This window comes from Rattus norvegicus, chromosome 12 (assembly GCF_021556685.1).
Source record: "Rattus norvegicus strain SHRSP/BbbUtx chromosome 12, alternate assembly SHRSP_T2T, whole genome shotgun sequence".
Lineage (NCBI taxonomy): Eukaryota > Metazoa > Chordata > Mammalia > Rodentia > Muridae > Rattus > Rattus norvegicus.
Genome location: NC_141545.1, coordinates 41474758 through 41493102, shown reverse-complemented (window position 1 = coordinate 41493102; position 18345 = coordinate 41474758). Strand labels below are relative to the sequence as shown.

The 18345-nt window shown below is 51.3% G+C and overlaps 2 protein-coding genes and 1 pseudogene across 27 annotated transcripts in view; 2 read left to right on the top strand and 1 right to left on the bottom strand.

Annotated features, from left to right (window-relative positions):
* The window catches only part of Myl2 (myosin light chain 2), a 14340-nt gene extending 12578 nt beyond the window's left edge, over positions 1-1762 (top strand). For all 6 annotated transcript variants that reach the window (XM_087579048.1, XM_087579047.1, XM_087579046.1 and 3 more), the window contains 3 exons: positions 1-51; positions 134-182; positions 1546-1762. The exon at positions 1-51 is cut by the window's left edge and continues 28 nt beyond it. In XM_087579048.1, coding sequence (XP_087435174.1) covers positions 1-51; positions 134-182; positions 1546-1644 — 199 coding nt within the window. In that variant the 3' untranslated portion in view covers positions 1645-1762. The remainder of the gene's footprint in view (positions 52-133; positions 183-1545) is intronic.
* A 1143-nt stretch (positions 1763-2905) lies between these two features.
* Ccdc63 (coiled-coil domain containing 63) overlaps positions 2906-18345 on the bottom strand; it is a 28706-nt gene continuing 13266 nt past the window's right edge. For 6 of the 21 annotated variants that reach the window (XM_087578433.1, NM_001437358.1, NM_001437361.1 and 3 more), the window contains 8 exons: positions 17656-17775; positions 15574-15755; positions 13761-13942; positions 10185-10405; positions 7522-7596; positions 5626-5818; positions 4191-4394; positions 2906-3097 (listed from right to left, as the gene is read on the bottom strand). In XM_087578433.1, coding sequence (XP_087434559.1) covers positions 2958-3097; positions 4191-4394; positions 5626-5818; positions 7522-7596; positions 10185-10405; positions 13761-13942; positions 15574-15755; positions 17656-17775 — 1317 coding nt within the window. In that variant the 3' untranslated portion in view covers positions 2906-2957. Of the gene's footprint in view, positions 3127-4190; positions 4395-5564; positions 5819-7521; positions 7597-10184; positions 10406-13760; positions 13943-15573; positions 15756-17655; positions 17776-18345 lie in introns of all 21 variants that reach the window. The other 15 variants (XM_087578432.1, NM_001025665.2, NM_001437354.1 and 12 more) reach the window with 5 other exon arrangements.
* Positions 11067-11184, top strand: LOC120096078 (5S ribosomal RNA; annotated as a pseudogene).

Sequence of the window (18345 nt, the reverse complement as noted above, 5' to 3'; positions counted from 1 at the left end):
CGCCTTCAAGGTGTTTGACCCCGAAGGCAAAGGGTCGCTGAAGGCCGACTAGTAAGTGGGTTCTGAGGGAGAGGGGTCCCCACTTCCTACCCCCAACACCTGTCACCACCACCCCCTCTCTCCTTCCCTACAGTGTCCGGGAGATGCTGACCACGCAAGCAGAGAGGTTCTCCAAAGAAGAGGTACAGTGTCCCCAGGGTCCCCACCACCCAGCCCCCTCCACAGAGGCTCCCTCTCATTCTGGTGCGCATCATCCAGTGAGAACCAGCTGTCAACCCAGGTGCACATCACCCAATGAGAACCAGCTGTTAACCCAGGGGCACATCACCCAGTGAGAACCAGCTGTTAACCCAGGTGCACATCACCCAGTGAGAACCAGCTGTTAACCCAGGTGGCACATCACCCAGTGAGAACCAGCTGTCAACCCATCACTCACGGGACTGTAACCTCACTGTACCTCAGTCTCCCTAACTGTCAAGGTGGGATGAGGACATCCGCTGCCACATGTCACGAGGCTTGATGGTGCTCTCAGTACACACTGCCACCACAGGGCCGGGGCACAGTGTCTTCTGGTAGTTACAAATTCAAGCCAGCCAGGTCTCATGACTCAGGCCTGACAATCCTGTATACTAGAGAAGCTGAGGTAGGAGGAGGACCAATAACCACTTAAAACCATTTGCCTTTTTTTTTTTAAGATTTATTTATTTATTATATATAAGTACACTGTAGCTGTCTTCAGACACACCAGAAGAGGGCATCAGATCCTATTATAGACGTTTGTGAGCCACCCTGTGGGTTTCTAGGATTTGAACTCAGGACCTCTGGAAGAGCAGTCAGTGCTCTAACCACTGAGTCATCTCTCTGGCCCACCATTTGCCTTTTAAGACAGAGTCTCACTGCACAGCCTTGGCTGGCCTGAAACCCATGCTGGGGTCACAGATACCATTATGACTGCTTCATCCAAAAAGGTTTCTCTGGGTAGCCCTCGCTGTCCTGATACTCACTCTGTAGACCAGGCTAGACTTGAACTCACAGAGATCCACCTGCCTCTGCCTCTCGGGTGCTGGGATTAAAGGTGTGCGTGCACCACCACACCCAGCTTCAGCCAAATACTTTTAGACAGGGAAAATGCATGCAGCTACCTTGATATCTGGTTCCCCTCCAAGAATATGACCTCTCTGGCTATTTGACCACAACCAGTCCTATGCCTGAATTTAGCCACAGTCCCCACCAGGCCTTCTCGCACCTACCCAAGTAGCTCCCTCTACAGCTGGATCTCCATTTTCCCTGCTGGGCATCTGGGGGTCTCCGGGAGGTCTAGGGGACCTGAGATTGCCCTACAAGAGCTTGTGGATACAGAAGCTTAACCAGCTTGGTTCCCAGGGTAACTTCTGGGCCTGCTGACTTCCCTCCCACCTCAAGTCCTGGTGACAGCCATCACAGGATAGGTCTGGCTTGGGGTATTGGGGTTCTTCCCAGGGTCTCAGGCCCACTCCATCCCCTGCCTCTGTGAGCATCTCCATACCCTACTGTTCTTGCCTGCAGATCGACCAGATGTTCGCAGCTTTTCCCCCTGACGTCACCGGCAACCTTGATTATAAGAATTTGGTTCACATCATCACCCACGGAGAAGAGAAGGACTGAGCCCTGAACCACAGCCTCGGGTGACCTATAGCCTGTTCTCCATCCCCAGGCCCTGCTGTCCCAGCCTGCGGGTGTTCACCATCCCAGGGCCCTGTGCAAATAAACAGGAAGTCTTGGATCTGGTTGTGGTGGCCGCTGGCTCATTGGCTCTAAGTGGTGAAAGTCACAAAGTATTTGGGTTCTGTGAGAGCTGCAGAGCTCTCAGTTTAAACAACAAACAGGCAACCCCTGGCGGCAGTGGCACCTTTGGGAGGAACACTCCAGCACTTGGGAGGCAGAGGCAGGTGGATCTCTGAGTTCGAGGCTAGCCTGGTCTACAGGGTCAGTTCCAGGAAGTCCGTGGACTTCAGGAACAGCTGCACCCAAGAGTGGCCAGTTCTGTCACAGGCATGGTAGCCCATACCTTTAATCCCAGCACTCAGAAGGGAGAGGCAGATGGATCTCTGTGGGTTCCAGGCTTAGCCTGGTTTACATAGTGAATTTCAGGCCAGCCAGGGCTACATAATGAGATCCTGAGTAAAAAAACACTGGCAGTGGCAGTTCCTGGCTCCCCTGACCTCTTCAAAGCTTAGAGTCCAGTCCCCATAGATAAACTAAAAATAGGAATCCAAGTTCAGAGAATCACTAAGACCAAGCATAGTGACATCTGAGGCTAGCCTGGGCTATATAGCAAAGCCCTTTCTGAGAAAGAGAAGGTCAAAGTCCCACACACAGGTCAGATCCAGCCCTGCAACCGATGAGGTCCCTGTGGGCCCTTGCAGGAAGCTGGGGTTCAAGGGATGGGTTCAGAACCCCCAAACTCTGGACTACCTATTCCCTACCTGTGGTTCTGGGAGTGTCCACTCCCAGACTCTTCCAGAGTCAATAAGGCTGGGGACCTGGGCTCTGGAGAGAGGTAGCAAGGCCTGCAGGACCCAGCTCAGTTCTGAGGGGATACTCATTCCCAGTCAAAGGGGTTCTCGGCTTCCAAGACCCTGGCTCCTGCTCAGTGTCTGCCTCATGCAGTGGACCCTGGAGTCTAAGATCAATATTTTATCATGAAACCAGCCCCTAAACTGCCCTGTTCTACCTGGCAGACCTCATCAGTTGCGGGAGACAGGGTGGGGTGGGGTGGAGTGCTGGCCACATTCTCAGGGTTATCAGGGGCCACACAGACCTCAGGCCACTCTTGAGGCCCATGCCTCTTGCCCCCATTGCAAAGCTGGTTTCCGGTTTCCAGCCCTCAGAGCTCCTCAGCACAGCATATGCAAAGGCCCTGGGCTCGGCAAGAAAACATTTATTTTCTCGGTGTGGAATACAGCCACCCACGGGGTTCAGCTTATCACCTTCTTCTTGACCCTTATCTCGTCCCCCTTCTCCAACAGTGTCTCCTGTGGTTCTTTTCCTCGTTCCTTCTGAAGGTAGTTCTCCAAGACCAGCTGCCGGAGGCTACTGTGGTCCAGAGGGTATTCCACTGCACCCAGGACAGAGCTCTGTGAGGAACTGGGAGTTGGTACCCAGCTCACTTCCTTCCCAGAGACAGTATCACTCCATCATGCTGGGCTAGGCATGGGGCATGGGGTGGGAAGCCCTTTAGAGCTCCAAGCAGCAAATTCTCTCAGGGAATTCCCACGCAGGCGTGGGAGACACGGCTGGTTTAATATCAACAGACAAAGCTGCAAGGCACAGCCTTGGTTTGATTGCTAAGCCATTGCTACCCAGGGAAACATACATTTTAGTGGCTATGTAGTAGTACTCCATTATGTGTTTGGGTAAGTTCTGACTAAGAGGGAATGGTGTGTGTGTGTGTGTGTGTGTGTGTGTGTGTGTGTGTGTGTGTGTATGTTGTGTTTGTTTATGAGTCTGTGTATATGTATTGTGTGTGAGTCTATGTGTTTGAATATATGTTGTATGTGTTTATGAGTATATATGTGTATATATGTATGTATGTGTATAAGTATATAAGTGTGAGTGTATATGTTTGAGTATGTATGAGTGTGTATATATGTATGTATGTATGTCAGTGTGTGTGAGTATGTATGTTTGAGTATGTATATGAGTGTGTACATATGAGTATGTGTTAAGAGTGTGTATGTGTGTGTGTATATAGGTATGTATGTGTGTATTTATGAGTATCTATGTATGTATATATATATGAGTGTGTGTATAGGAGTGTGTATATGTGTGTGTATGTAGGTATGTATGTGTGTATGCATGCATTTGAGTATAGGTGTTATGTGTGTGTTTATGAGTGTATGTGTGTGTATGTGATTATGTATGAGTGTTAGTGTGTTTGCGCGAGTGTGCATGAGCGTGTGTATGTGCGTCTGTGTGTAGGGTCCTTGGTTTATTTCCGGTTTGGGGCTGCAGTGAACATGTCCTCACTTCCTTTCTGACCCCTCAGTCTTTCCCCAAGGACCTATTCCCATTTGTTTTCAAACAAGTGGCCATAGTACGGTGATTACTCATGGCAATGAAGGAAACTGAGGCTTGGCCCACAGACCCTGTAGGGACTCAGGATCACTCTACCCGGTGGCCTGCCTGAGTGGCAGGGGGCAAGAACTCACCCTCTTCAACTTTGTCACTGAAGGAGTCTGCCCCAAACACAGGCGGCACAACCCTTAAGGGCTCTGGGGGCTTGAGGAGGGCAGAGCCCCCCCAGAAGGGGTTGACAAAGGGTTGTGGGACATCAACATCGGGCCCCTCTGCCTCCTGCAGGCGCCGGAAAGACTCCAGAAGCAGGAGGTCATTTGTCTTCTTTTCTATGATAGCTGGAAGAGAACGGGGTCAGGGGTCAAGGCCCTGGCTGCCAGCCTGGGTAGCCCCTGGTATAAGAGAGGGATGGGAGTCTGTGCAGGATGCTGGCTTCCTCCTGGCCAGCAGCTGTGGGAAATTCCGACATCACGAGACACCGAAATCTTATGCTTTGGTGCCCATAGGCAGAGCTGCTCACGAGAGTACCATGAGTGACAGTTTCTAGGAAAGCACGACCCAAAAGGGCTCCCTAGATACCAACACGGAGAAGTCCAAGAACCAGTGTTCCAGTAGCCTGACCTTCCAGCCCTCGTTTATGCCATTCCTTCTGCCTGGAATGCCTGATGTGGGTGCTGGGATTCAAACTCGGGTCCTCTGCAAGAGCAGACCACACCCTTAACCACTGAGCATCTCTCCATCCCCCATCGGTTAGAACACACACAACTCACGCTCATAAGAAAGTGGGTACCATTCACATCAAGCTGCCACGGTCTGGGTAGCACATGCACACATAAGCCTCTGTATATATATATGTGCCTGTCTGTATGAACACACTGTGTACATACATGTGTATAGTGTGTTTGCATGTGTGCGCATAACATGCACATGCCTATGTGAGCATGTGTTTGGAGGCGTTTGAATGTGTGTTTGTACAGCATTGGTGGGGGCTGCCTCTGTGTGCATGCGTGTGCATCTGTGTAAGCATGTGTTGTGTGAGCACATACGTGTTATAGTGCTTGTGCATGTGTGTGAGGAAGGCCTCTTCTAGTTTTAGTTTTTCTCCTTAAGGGAATTCACCAAATACCTCTCTTGCGTTAATTGAGATCACCGCCAACTATCCCATGTTTAATCCTCCCAATAGCCCACAAGAATCTGAGGCCCAGGGGGCTGGAGAGATGGCTCAGTAGTTAAGAGCACTGACTGCCCTTCCAGAGGTCCTGAGTTCGAATCCCAGCAACCACATGGTGGCTGGTGCCCTCTTCTGGTGTGTCTGAAGACAGCTACAGTGTACTCATATATAATAAATAATTTAAAAAAAAAACAAAAAACAAAAAAGAATCTGAGGCTCAGAGAGGGTCAGGAATGTGGTCAACGTCACACAGCTACTAAGTGAAGAATCAGAATTCAAACCCAGGCAGGCTGCACCATGGCCGTGCTTACTACCAACCAAGAAAGAGTCCTTGTACCTGGTCACAAAACACGCAGGAAAGAGTTCCTAAGAGGTGGGGAGGCTCAAGCTCGGCTCACCGAAGTACTGCTGAAGGTTGCTGTCCGTGATCTTCCCAGTCTCACCCAGTTTCCCCAGGATCTCCGTGGCATTGCAGTTGATCTTCTTAAACAGCTTCTCCACTGAGTTCTTGAGGTACTCCAGGGTCTTGCTCATTTCCCTGTACCTGTTCTCATAAATGTCCGTGTCCTCGGTGGTCTTCCTCAGTTTCTCCTGGAGACAGACAGACAGACAGACACCAGGCCCAGCCTGAGGCTGAGGACTCCGTGCAGGTGACTGGGGATAGGAGGGCAGGCAGGTTTGCCAACCCCGGAGGGTATGGCATCAAAGGAATGAGCATCCTGCCAGCGTCAAACGAAATTAAGAATAAACAGACCGCTAAGGATGTGGCTCCTTGGGTAGAGCACCTGCGCAAACCAGGTGTGGTGTATGCGACTGGAATTCTGGCATTCTGGGGGCGGGGGCAGGAGTCCAGGGTCATTCTTGTCTACATAGTGAGTTTGGGGTCAGCCTGGGGTACATGAGACAGTGATCCCTCTGAGGGCCAAACCAGGACTGCTGGGGAGAGAGGAGATGTTGAAAAGCCGGGGTGGAGGGCTCTGAGCAGGCTGGTGGAGATGGCCTTCAGCAGGGTGAGAAACATCTGAGAGACCATAGCACTCTCTGGATAAATTCTCCTGCTTGGGGTATTTGCATTTTGGAAGGTGGGTGCAGGCTCACATGCGCATGCGTGGGCACGCGCGCGCGCGCACACACACACACACACACACACACACACACACACACGCACACGCAGAATGCTGTCCTAGCTACCACTATCACCCTGTGAAGACAGGAAACGTTAAACCCAAAGCCAGGCCGAGGAGACCCTGACCAACACTGCTGGTCCCAACCCCAGGGAAGAAAGAGTCTGAGATTCTAGGTGGCCCCAAAGAGATCCTGTGGGTCTAAGCTAGGGACCCCCTGCTGAGGCCAGCCTGAACCACAACAGCTCCCTGACCCTTTTGGCTCTGAGCTTCCTCCTCTTGGCTCTGAGCTCCCTCCCTCTTCCTGACCTAACCTTTGAACCTTTGCTGTCCCTCTGTGGTAGGGCTGAGAATGGCCGCACCATCAACCTGGTCAGGATGCAGGACAGAAATGAACCCCAAGGAACAAATAAAAGAGCTGGGCGGGGGAGGGAGGGGCAGGAATATGAGTCTGAACAAGAGTAGCTCAGGCTATCCCTGGACTCCAGATCCTACTGCCTCAGCCTCCTCAGTGTGGGGATGAGGGACATGTGCTCCACACTCAACCAGTCAGGCGGGATGGGGATTCATGCCTTCCCAAGATGGCTGTTCACTGTCCTGAGGCCGTCATGAGAGAACCTGTTTGCCCTGGGCTGGCACTGGGACCATACACACCCCATACACAGTCTTTATCCAAGTGTACCGAGAAGAAACCAGGGCTTCTGCCTCAGCCAGGGTGGCCTTCTCAATGCTCCCTTACCTTCTTCCTGCCGGACATGTATCTGTGATGGCGGGATCTTTGGAGTGGAAACCACACACCAAGGAAAGCCTGGGTGGCAGATGACATCACAAAGACACCCCCCCAACCCTCCAATTTTTCAGCTTATTTAACAAAAAGCAAGCTGCTAGCTTGCTCAGGCTCTCGGGGAAGGGAAAATTGACAAGAAGACAGACACTTGGTTTGTGGTCAGTGTTACTGGCAAACAACAAAACAAAACAAAACAAAACAAAAAACAGTGGCGCTGGGCCAAGGGGGAGACAAAAGGAGAAACTGAGGCAGAGATGTGTCAGGATGAAGTAAACAGAGCTTAGGGACAAGGTTCTGTGGTGGTGTCAGGACAGGCTACCTGACAGATGACAGACAGGTGCAGGAGGCTCTCTGTCCCTGGTCCCGCCCCGCCCTCGGCTCACCTCCATCTGTTTCAGGATGTTCCGGGTGCCCTCATGGGAGGACTGCTGCTGTGACCGCAGGTTGATGATGTCATCCTGCTCGGGACAGAAGGAGACCGGTAAGGAAGTGGAGCTGCCCTCGTCCACTGCATCTAACCCTACGCCCTTGCTGGGTAACCCATCAAGGAACTGCACCCTCCCCCCAACAAAACATATAATCATTTCTGTTGTCCCCCCACAACCATAAAATTATTTCTGTTGCTATTTCACAATTGCCACTTTGCTCCTGATATGAATCATAATGTAAATATCTGTGTTTTCCGGTGGTCTCAGGTGACCCCTGTGAAGGAATCATTCAACCCCCAACAGGGCCATGATCCACAGAACCTAGAAAGAGAGGTCAACGATGACCCTTCACCTCCCATGTGCACTAACCGCCACCACGTCACGACCACATGTGGGCACTGAGAACGTGCAGTGTGGCTCCAGACACTGGGCAAGCTGGGGTTTCTCTTGTATTACCATGTAAGGAGCTTCCACAGACAACTAGTGGCTACTGAGCTAGACCTGGCAGCTCAGCCCAGGGTCCCTTAAAGTCTCACAAGAATCTGAGTCACTCCCTCTGATGGCCAGGCTCACTCCAAGTTCTAGGGTCTAAGCCCTTTCACATAGCATCTCCCGGCCTTAGGTGTCATTTCAAGTGGGAATGATGGAAGACGCCAGCACAGGTGGCCACTCCAGTGAGGGGACAACCTTGCTGAGAGGTGACAGGTCAGCCACTGACAGTGAATACAGGGGGTCGGGGAAGGTGGCTCACACACAAACCAGGCTAACAGCTGGTTAGCAGCCTATCTGCACAGCCGTGGGCATGGGATAGGGCCTGGATATGTGCAGTCTGGGGTACAGAATTTCCCCAACAGACACATGGGCTCCACGCTCTAAATTACAATGCTCTAAAACAACCAAGACAAAAGAGCATAGGGGCTCCCGTGCTGGTCCCAGCATCACAATAGAGTTGGGGAAACTAAGGCCAACAGAGGGCAAGCCCACCTTACGCCAAGCCCTCGAGGGTCAAGTCTGGACATTTCCAATCTAGTCAGAGGCCACTGAGGGCTCCTCACATCTTTCCGCATCCACATCCCACAGGGACTAGGGACTTGTAAGGTCCTGGAGCAGCCTGGACCGCAAAATCATTCCTGCCATACCAACGACAACCACCAGGGGGCAGTAGTGGTGCACTCAAGGTCCACAAATTGCCTACACAAATTGCCACCTTATGTTAGATTTGACGTCCCCCAGAGACACAAAAGTTTGGGGGTTTGTGTAGAACACTTTGATTTTTATAAGTTGACAGTTACAGAACCAATTTTAATAGACCAGGACCATTGAGACAATGGGTCCCCAGAAAAAGCTGAAGTCTGGTACTAGAGGGCTAGGGGCTGGCTCTGGGGGTGAAGGGCTTGCTGCTCAAGTGTGAGGCCCTAAGTTCGAATCCCAACAACCCATACAAAGTCAGTTGTGGTGGTACACATCTGTCACCTCAGCTCTCCTGTGGCGAGACAGGGTTGGAGGTAACAGAACTCCTGGAAAGTGACCAGCAAGTTAAGGAAAAGGCCCCATGTGCTCTGTCCTCCCATATCCCACACAGGAAGAAACAGGGTTGTGACGTCATCAGAGGAGGGGGCAGGGCACAGCCAGAGGGAATCCTTGGAGAAGGAGTGTGGTGCAGCTAGGAATGGCACCTGCTGGTACCCTGGGAGTCCTTACTGGTTCTGAGCCACAAAGACAGCTGTCAGCCAGATTCTGAAGGGGCCAGCATGCAATGTCAAGTGGCTTGGGCTCTGTCTGCCTGTCTGCTGTCTGTCTGCCTGCCTGTCTGCCTGTCTGCCTGCCTGCCTGCCTGCACAGTGTTCCAGAAGCTGTTAGTGTGAGCAGGCCCAGGAGCCAGGTAAGTGTGATAAATTATGGGTTCAGTAAGGGTAGCCAAGTTTCTCTCCTTCAGGACTCCTCAGAACCTTTACTATGCTGATGGGCACCAGGTCTGTCCAAGACAAGCATTAACCATTTATTTCCCTTCCACTGGGAAGGAAGCCTTTGGTCAAGAAAGGTGGCCAGGGCCAGAGAGATGGTTCAGTGGTTAAGAGCACTGACTGCACTTCCAGAGGTCCTGAGTTCAATTCCCAGCAACCACATGGTGGCTCACAGCCATCTGTAATGGGATCTGATGCCCTCTTCTGGTGTGGCTGAAGACAGCTACAGTGTACTTATATGTAACAAATAACTCTTTAAAAAACAAGAAAGAAAGAAAACAAACAAACAAACAAAGGCGTCGGGCCCCAGTTTGATTCCCAGCATCCACAGGGCAGCTCACATCACAGCATCTGTAATTCCAGTTCCAAGGGAGCTGATGCCCTCTTCTGGCCTGTGTGAGTATTGCATGCACGTGGTGCACAGATACACAGGCGGGCAAAGCATCGGGATACATAAAATAAAACTATTTCTAAGAGTGCCTTTAAAAGAGTTGGCGGTACCTGCCGTGGTAGTCACGGTCGTGTTTGGAGTGGGGACATGAATTCGCACGTGGACATTGTCTGCAGAGCAAATGGAGGTTTCAGGGGACTGCCCTGGGGAAGGCTATTTGGGATAGGCAGGCCCCGGCTTCGCAGGCCTCACGAGCCACGCACCTGGATCCGCTGGGTCCTCTTGTGCATGGTCTCCATGTCATTGTTGAGCTCGGTGACATAGGTGAAGCGAGCAAAATTCTTCTCCTCCTTGGCCAGGAAGTCCTCAGTGAGCTGGTTCAGGTCCCCGTTCTCAGCCAGCTTTAGCAGTCGGAGATGGGCCACCTCGTAGCTCTCAAAGCTCTCACCCTTCCTCTTTTTCCCATGCTTCTTAATTTTGACAGCTGTAGCGGGACGGGAAAGAGAAAGACCACAAAAGGTCAGGAAAGTGACGCTGGTTCCCTATCATCCATACTATTTGAGGGAGGAAGTGAGAGCTTGCCTGGACATGGGATCCTTATCAGAAATAGCTAATGAGGGGCTGGGAAGGCGGATGAAGTTCCAGATGCACAGACACGGAGACCCGAGTTCGATCCCCGGGACAGGTAAGGTGGTGCTGGCGCACCTGTAATCCCAGCCTGGGAGGTGGAGACACTTAGCTCCCTGGAGCTCAGGGGCGGGCTAGCATCGCTGAACCAGTGCTCTCCAGTGGGAGAGACGCTGGCTCCGTGGCTGGAGAGGTGACTCGGTAATTATAAGCACCTGCCCTAGAGAATCTGAGTTCAAAGCCTGGCCTATCTGGTGGTTCACAATTGCTTAGGACTCCAGTTCTACGGGATCTGACAACCTCTTCTGGTGTGGGTTCCAATGCCCTTTTCTGGTGTCTGAAGATAACTACAGTGTACTCACATACATAAAATAAATAGATAAATCTTTTTTAAAAAGTAAATAAATTATGATATAACTATTTGTATTTTCTGATGATTTTAGGTGACCCCTGTGAAAGGGTCATTTGACTCCCCAAAGGGACTGTGACCCACAGGTTGAGAATGAAAGACGCATGCTATCTACGGCCATACCACCCTGAATGTGTCAATCTTGTCTGATCTGGGAAGCTAAGCAGGGTCGGGCCTGGTTAGTACTTGGATGGGAGACCACCTGAGAATACCCGGTGTTGTCAGCTTTAAAAAGAAAGAAAGAAAGAAATATCCATGCCTTGCTTTCCTCAGACACCTGTCCCGAGGAGGTTGCACTGTGGCCACTGCCCCAGCATGGCCCTCTCCCATCCCGGTCCCTCGTTTCCTTCTAAGAGTCTGTGGTGACCTGAGGTGTCTGGGGTTGTCTCTGCCTCAGTGTCCAGGATTAGCCCAATGGCATTGAGGGTGAATACTATTACGGCCAATACTCTGTCTCACCCAGACAAGGGGCCTATCTCAGGGTAAGTAATCCCAGGCAAGGGGTCTATCTCAGGGTAATTAAGCACTGAGAGGACCTGAGAGGACCTGATTGAACGGTCGGGTGAATGACAGCACCCACAGGCCACAACGCTGTGACCCTGGAGAAGGGTCACTTGGAAGGCAGCTTGGAGCAGGACACTGGTACAGGGAGCACCTCACAGAAGCTTCCAGAACAGAAGTTGTGGGACTATGACACACCGAGGCGGTGGTAAGAGGGAGCCTGTGTATGTACGGAGCAGCCAGAGGACCATCTGGGCTGGCAGTGAGAGGGAAGAGGGGTGATGGCTTCCCTGGCTTGGGTATGGGTGTGAGGTTCTGAGGCTGCTCCCGGGATGAACACTGAGAAGAGGATACCAGGGCTGAGGAGGCAGAGACAGAGAATCATCCCCTGAGGTTTGCTGGAGGTTCCAGGCTGGTAAGAGGCACTAACTGGAAGGAGGAGGGAGGGGGGAGCGGGAGGGGGAGGGGAGGAGGAGACAGGATGGAGGAGGAGGAAAAGGAGGAGGGAAGGGGGGAAGAGGAGGGGAGGAGGAGGGGAGGAGGAGGGGAGGAGGAGGAGAAGGGAAAAGGAGGAATGAGGAGGAAGGGGAGGGAAGGACAGGAAAAGGAGGAAGAGAGGGAGAAATGACAAAGACTGAGAAATGACTCCAAGACTATCCTCTAGCCCCTACATGCTTACATCCACATGTGTACATACATGCACATGATCGTATACACATGCATCCCAAGACAAGAAAGGGATGACTTATCGGACATATTTGGGATGGAATTTCGAATCTTCCACTGAGTTACTGTGGCCCCTGGCTGGGCTGCATGTCCTCTCTGGGCTGCAGGATCATCTTCTGGAGCTGGGGTACTGTAGGAATGCCTACGCCTTGGTGCCATCCTGAGGGCGTCATGGAAGCCAAGCATATCAAGCATGGAATAGAGGCTTGTGCCAGCTGCAAAGGAGCAGGTAAGGGAGGGGCGAAGGACGGATGGTTGACTGAGCAGGAAGAGCAAGTCAATGGGTAGAAAAAAGAGACGGTCCAGAAGGTGAAAGAAAGAGGAAGAAAGAGAGAAGAAAGAGGAAGAAAGAGAGAGAGAGAGAGAGAGAGAGAGAGAGAGAGAGAGAATGTCTTTGTGGCTTTTGATTTATTTTAGAGAGTAAGACATGTACGAGATTTCTCAGAAACACTTCTAGCAACATGGTCCCAAGGGATATAGTAGGAAAAGGCAGAGGGAGACGACACACAAGGGGATGGGTGTGGCTCAGAAAGTGCATACTTAGTGTGCACGAGGCCTAATACTAAAAAAAAACAAAGACCAAATACACCTGTGCAGCTTCCCCTGTCTCCACCCTTTGTGCCTTTTCATTCCAACCATGACTCCATCATAGGCAAGGCTCCAGAAGCGAGCTGCCAACCCTATACCAGGTCTAGCAGATCTCAAAGCTCCCCTGCACTACAGACAGGGTAAAAAAACATCTGCGGGTTGTGGCTGGCAGACAAACACATGCAAGCAGTCACATGTGAATCCCAGGCCCAACTGTGCTTCCAAAAGCTGAATTCTGTCCTCACTGCAGCTAAGAAACAAACCACTCCCAGTAGAAGTGTATCCCAAACACCGCACGGCACATACTTAACCAGGTGTGCTGTGTTTTTATTGGCTATGATTGTCAGCCCAACTATGAGAAGGGGGTTGAGGGTATAGACAATATTTTTGTGTGCTATGTAAAGATTATTCTTGGGCTGGAGAGATGGCTCAGCGGTTAAGAGCACTGACTGCTCTTCCAGAGGTCCTGAGTTCAATTCCCAGCAACCACATGGTGGCTCACAGCCATCTGTAATGAGATCTGATGCCCTCTTCTGGTGTGTCTGAAGACAGCTGTAGTGTACTTATATAAATAAAATAAATAATTAAAAAAAAGATTATTCTCATGACTCAAACTGCAACAACCTCTCTCTCTCTCTCTCTCTCTCTCTCTCTCTCTCTCTCTCTCTCCCTCCCTCCCTCCCTTCCTTCCTTCCTTCCTTCCTTCCTTCCTCCCCCCAACCCCTACTGGCAGAAGCCCTGCCCTATCTTCTCTTCTGCCTAGCCACTGAGTAATCAGCTTTTATCAACAAGATGGAGAACAAATGGTAAACGTTGCTTATACAAACTTGAGACGGGAGATTCTTGACATAAGCACTACCATGCCTTGTCTGGGATAAAACAAGATGAGGGTGGACAGGTCAGCATTTGAACCACACGGGGAGCGTCTTTACACAGCGCACACAAACATTATGCCCACGGAGAGGTGGAGGAGAAGACTGGCTGGTACCTTCCTGCTTCTTGGCCTGGTCCTCGAATTCCGTGCGGTCATTGAGCTTGACAAGCAGAAAGGACTTGAGTTTGTTCTCGTGGTCATACAGGCGTTCGAGCTCTCGGATCTCCAGGTTGTACTGAGAGATGTCTTTTTGCTGGCGGTCCTTCATGGCAGCCATCCGAGCCATGGCTTCCACTCTGTGGGGAGATGGAAGGTGGGGCGGGGTGTTCTCTCTCTCTTCCTCTCTTCCTCTCCCTTGCCAGTCCAGAGGACTGCATGCCTGCCCAGTGGCCAACAGGGTGTGCTTGCAATTTTTTTTTTCTGGTGGTAGCAACCAAACTTGGGATCCTAAGAGAGCTGCGAGTTTAGAGCACCCCAAGGAAGTGATTTTCCTGACACCCTGTTTATTGTTAGCAGCAACAGGAGTAATCCCATCTTCACCACTAATACAATCATCACCTCCATCACCACCACCACCATCACCACCACCATCACCATCACCACCATCACCACCATCACCACCATCATCACCACCACCACCATCACCATCACCACCACCATCATCACCACCTCCACCACCATCATCACCATCACCACCACCACCACCACCATCATCACCATCATCACCATCACTACCACCATCACCACCACCACCACCATCACCACCACCATCACCACCACCATTACCACCTCCATCACCACCACCATCATCATCACCACCACCACCATCACCACCACCATCACCATCACCACCACATCATCACCATCACCACCATTACCACCATCATCACCACCATCATCACCACCATTACCACCATCATCACCACCATCATCATCATCACTACCACCACCATCACCACCATTACCACCACCATCACCACCATCATCACCACCACCACCTCCATCACCACCACCATCACCATCACCACCACCATCATCACCACCTCCACCACCATCATCACCATCACCACCACCACCACCACCATCATCACCATCATCACCATCACTACCACCATCACCACCACCACCACCATCACCACCACCATCACCACCACCATTACCACCTCCATCACCACCACCATCATCATCACCACCACCACCATCACCACCACCATCACCATCACCACCACATCATCACCATCACCACCATTACCACCATCATCACCACCATCATCACCACCATTACCACCATCATCACCACCATCATCATCATCACTACCACCACCATCACCACCATTACCACCACCATCACCACCATCATCACCACCACCACCTCCATCACCACCACCATCATCATCACCACCACCACCATCACCACCATTACCACCATCATCACCACCACCACCTCCATCACTATCACCATCATCATCATCATCCTCACCACCACCACTGCCATCACCACCATCACTTGCCCCTTGTATGTGTGGATCAGTTTCTGCACAGTACATGGATTCTATAAGAATCCAGATGCAGGTGGAAATCAGAAGTCAGCCTCAGACATGTCTGACTCTAGGGCCAGTTCTCTCCACAGCCTCATTCTGTGCCAGAAAAGACTTTGCCAGAGAAAGACCTGCAGACCAGCACCAGAGACCACGTAGGGGACAGAGAGCTGAAATTACAGCTCTCCCAACTGCATTTTCTTCCATGGGCTCCCTGTTTGTTTTGAGAAAGAAGAAGACACCAATTCCTCAGGCTGTGGGAAAAGGACAGAGCACCAAGGTGCCCAGCACCCTGCCGGAAACATGGTGACTGGGGACTGCAACTTATGGCCCTGGCATTCAAGAGGAGCAAGTGGGTGATGAGCTGGGAGCTGGGCCTCCCCAAGCACCTCTGCTCATAGGCCTGGGTAGACTGCTCGATGGCCACATTCATGGTCTTCTTCTGTGTCTGCAGACGCCGCTGAAGCTGCTGGTAGACATGGTCGTAGGCAGCCTTCTCAAAGAGAAGATCCTCAATATCCTTCCGGAGCTGGGCATTGGAGGTCAACATCGTGTCAAAGTGGACAGTGACCTGTGGGAGGCTGTGCTTCAAACAGGGTCTCATACCCAGAGACTGGACCATCCAGGGGCAGATGTCAGGGTATTGCTGCTGCCCACTGGGTGCCAGCAGCACCCAGCCCAGACTGGCTGTTACAATGTCTCTCCTTCATCCCTTTGGAGGCAAAGTCCCTCCCCATTAAAAGCAGCTAATTCTAAACTGAGATTTGAGAATTCCAAAATTCCAGGCAGGGGTCTAGATCAACTCAGTCTTTAAAAGACATTTGGGGTCGGTCCAGAAAAGATACAACACAGATCGGATTTTGAGAAATAGTAACAAAATACTCATTTTGTAAGGTGTAATGTTGGTGCTGTGCTTGTGAAAGAAAATGAAACAGAAGATTTGGGGGTAAAGTGTCTTGGTGCCTTCCCTTAATTATGTTAGTTAAGGTAAGTCATTAATCTTAAGACTTTAGGATGTGGCTCTTGCTCTCTTGCTCCTCTCTCACTCTCACCCTCTTCCCCTTTGTCCCCTTTGTCCCCATTCCCCTCCCCCTTCCCTCCACGTGCTCATGGCCAGCCTCTACTCCTCTTCTATTCTTCTACTTCTCTTTCTCCGCCCTACTATCCTATCAACTTCCTCCCCATACCCTGAATAAACTCTATTCTATACTATTTTTAAAAAACAGACTTCAGGGTAGGAGTAGTTTACAGTCAGAGCCATGTTCTGACAATGAGATCAGTGTGACAGGTGCTGGGACAGTTTGACAGATGTGAGGACAGAGTGACAGGTGCGGAAGCAGCCAGCATGACAGGTGTGGGAACAGTGTAAATAACAGGTGTAGGGACAGAGTAACAGGTGTGGGGATAGTGTGACAGGTGTGGAGACATAGTGACAGGTGTGGGGACAATGTGACAGGTGTGGGGACAGAGTGACAGGTGTGGGGACAGTGTGACAGGTGCGGGGAAAGAGTGACAGGTGTGGGGACAATGTGACAGGTGTGGGGACAGAGTGACAGGTGTGGGGACAGCATGACAGGTCTGGGGACAGTGTGACAGTTATGGGGGAAGTTTTGACAGGTGTGTGGGGACAGAGTGACTGACAGGAGTGGGGACATTCTCTTAGTCCCCGTTTCTCTCTACCTCTTGAACAAATGGATCTTGACTTTTTAAAATGTTTTTTTTTTAAAGGTGATATTGGTTACACTGTTCATGGAAGTGTAGGCCAGTCCTGCCCTTGAAGGGTTTGGGGAACAGTATGAGAGCTTCTAAAGAAAATTAAAATACACCAACTGGGTGGGGTGGTGCACAACTATGACCCCAGAACTCAGCAGGCAACCAGGAGGATTGGAAGGTTCAAGTCCAGCTACAGCTGCATAGTGAACCCCAGGCCAGCCTGCACTGAAGCCGACCTAGAAAGAATGAAAGAGAGAGAGAGGAAAGAGAGGGAGGACGGAGAAGGAAAGAAGGGGGAAATTAACTCCAGTTGGGGATGGTGGCATTCAATTATAATTCTAGCACTCAGGAAACAGAGACAGGAGGATAGCCATGAGTCCAAAGCCAAGCTGGAACATTTCAAGTTCCAGAACTAGAGTGAACCTGCGCCCCTCCCCCCAAAAAATAAAATAAAAACAAAAGTTTGCCTTTCTGTTGCTTTCATAGAACACTGGCAAAACCAATTTAGGGCCTGGGGTCAGGAATGGGGTGAGGGGGTGCTATTGAGGGTGAGGGTTGCCTCTCAGTCCACCTTCTCCCAAGCACCAAGTTCTAACCATAAGTTCTGCTGACAGGTCAGAGGTCAAGCTTCATCTGAGAGCACAGAGGGGGGTGGTGGGAGTGGGGGTGAGGGCAGGGGAGTGCAGTGGGATCGGAAGTGGGGGTGCAATGTAGGTTGGATGGGGGGTTGAGGCTTTAGAGAGCAGCCCGTGACCTACCAGGTTCAGTCTGGTCTCCAGAATGTGGATCTGTTTCTGCAGCTTCCGGGGATTGTTGGCCTCTTGTGTCTTCAAGAAGATCTGTCTCTGGTTTGTGATCTTTCTCTCCATCTGAACAATCTGAGGTTGGGAGAGAGGGGAGGGATGGGGAGCATCCAGCCGAACCAGGATCGGCTGAGCACAGACTGACCATTCCCACGGGGGGGGGGGGTTAAAGGCAAAGTGACGTTGACTCCCAGGTTCCTGCTCTGTCTGACTTACTCCCACCCCACCCCACCCAGGGTAAAGAAAAAAACTGGCTCTGCGTGTGAATTTTCCTACCCGTGAACAGAAATCCCCCCTCTCTCCAGCCTCCCTCCCCAAGCCACAGTTTCTAGAGGAAACGGCACTGGCCCCTGTGGTGGTCACACTTGGTTGTCAACACTGCTCGCCTGAGAAGTGCCTAGAATGGGGTTACAGAACACCTGCAGCTGCTTCCGTGATGCTGCTGTGACTTCCCAGGACCCGTCTAGGATACTCCCTGCTCGTCCAGTTTCTCCAATTATGAATGGGACTGGGGACTCTTCCTGAAGTGGCCAGGTGTGGCGTCATGGGAAGACTGTCTTTGATGGATCTGAAACGTTCCGAGGTCTCCACTTGGGAGATTAGGTTATCAGCACCTCAGACATGTTCTTTGGGTTGCAAACACAA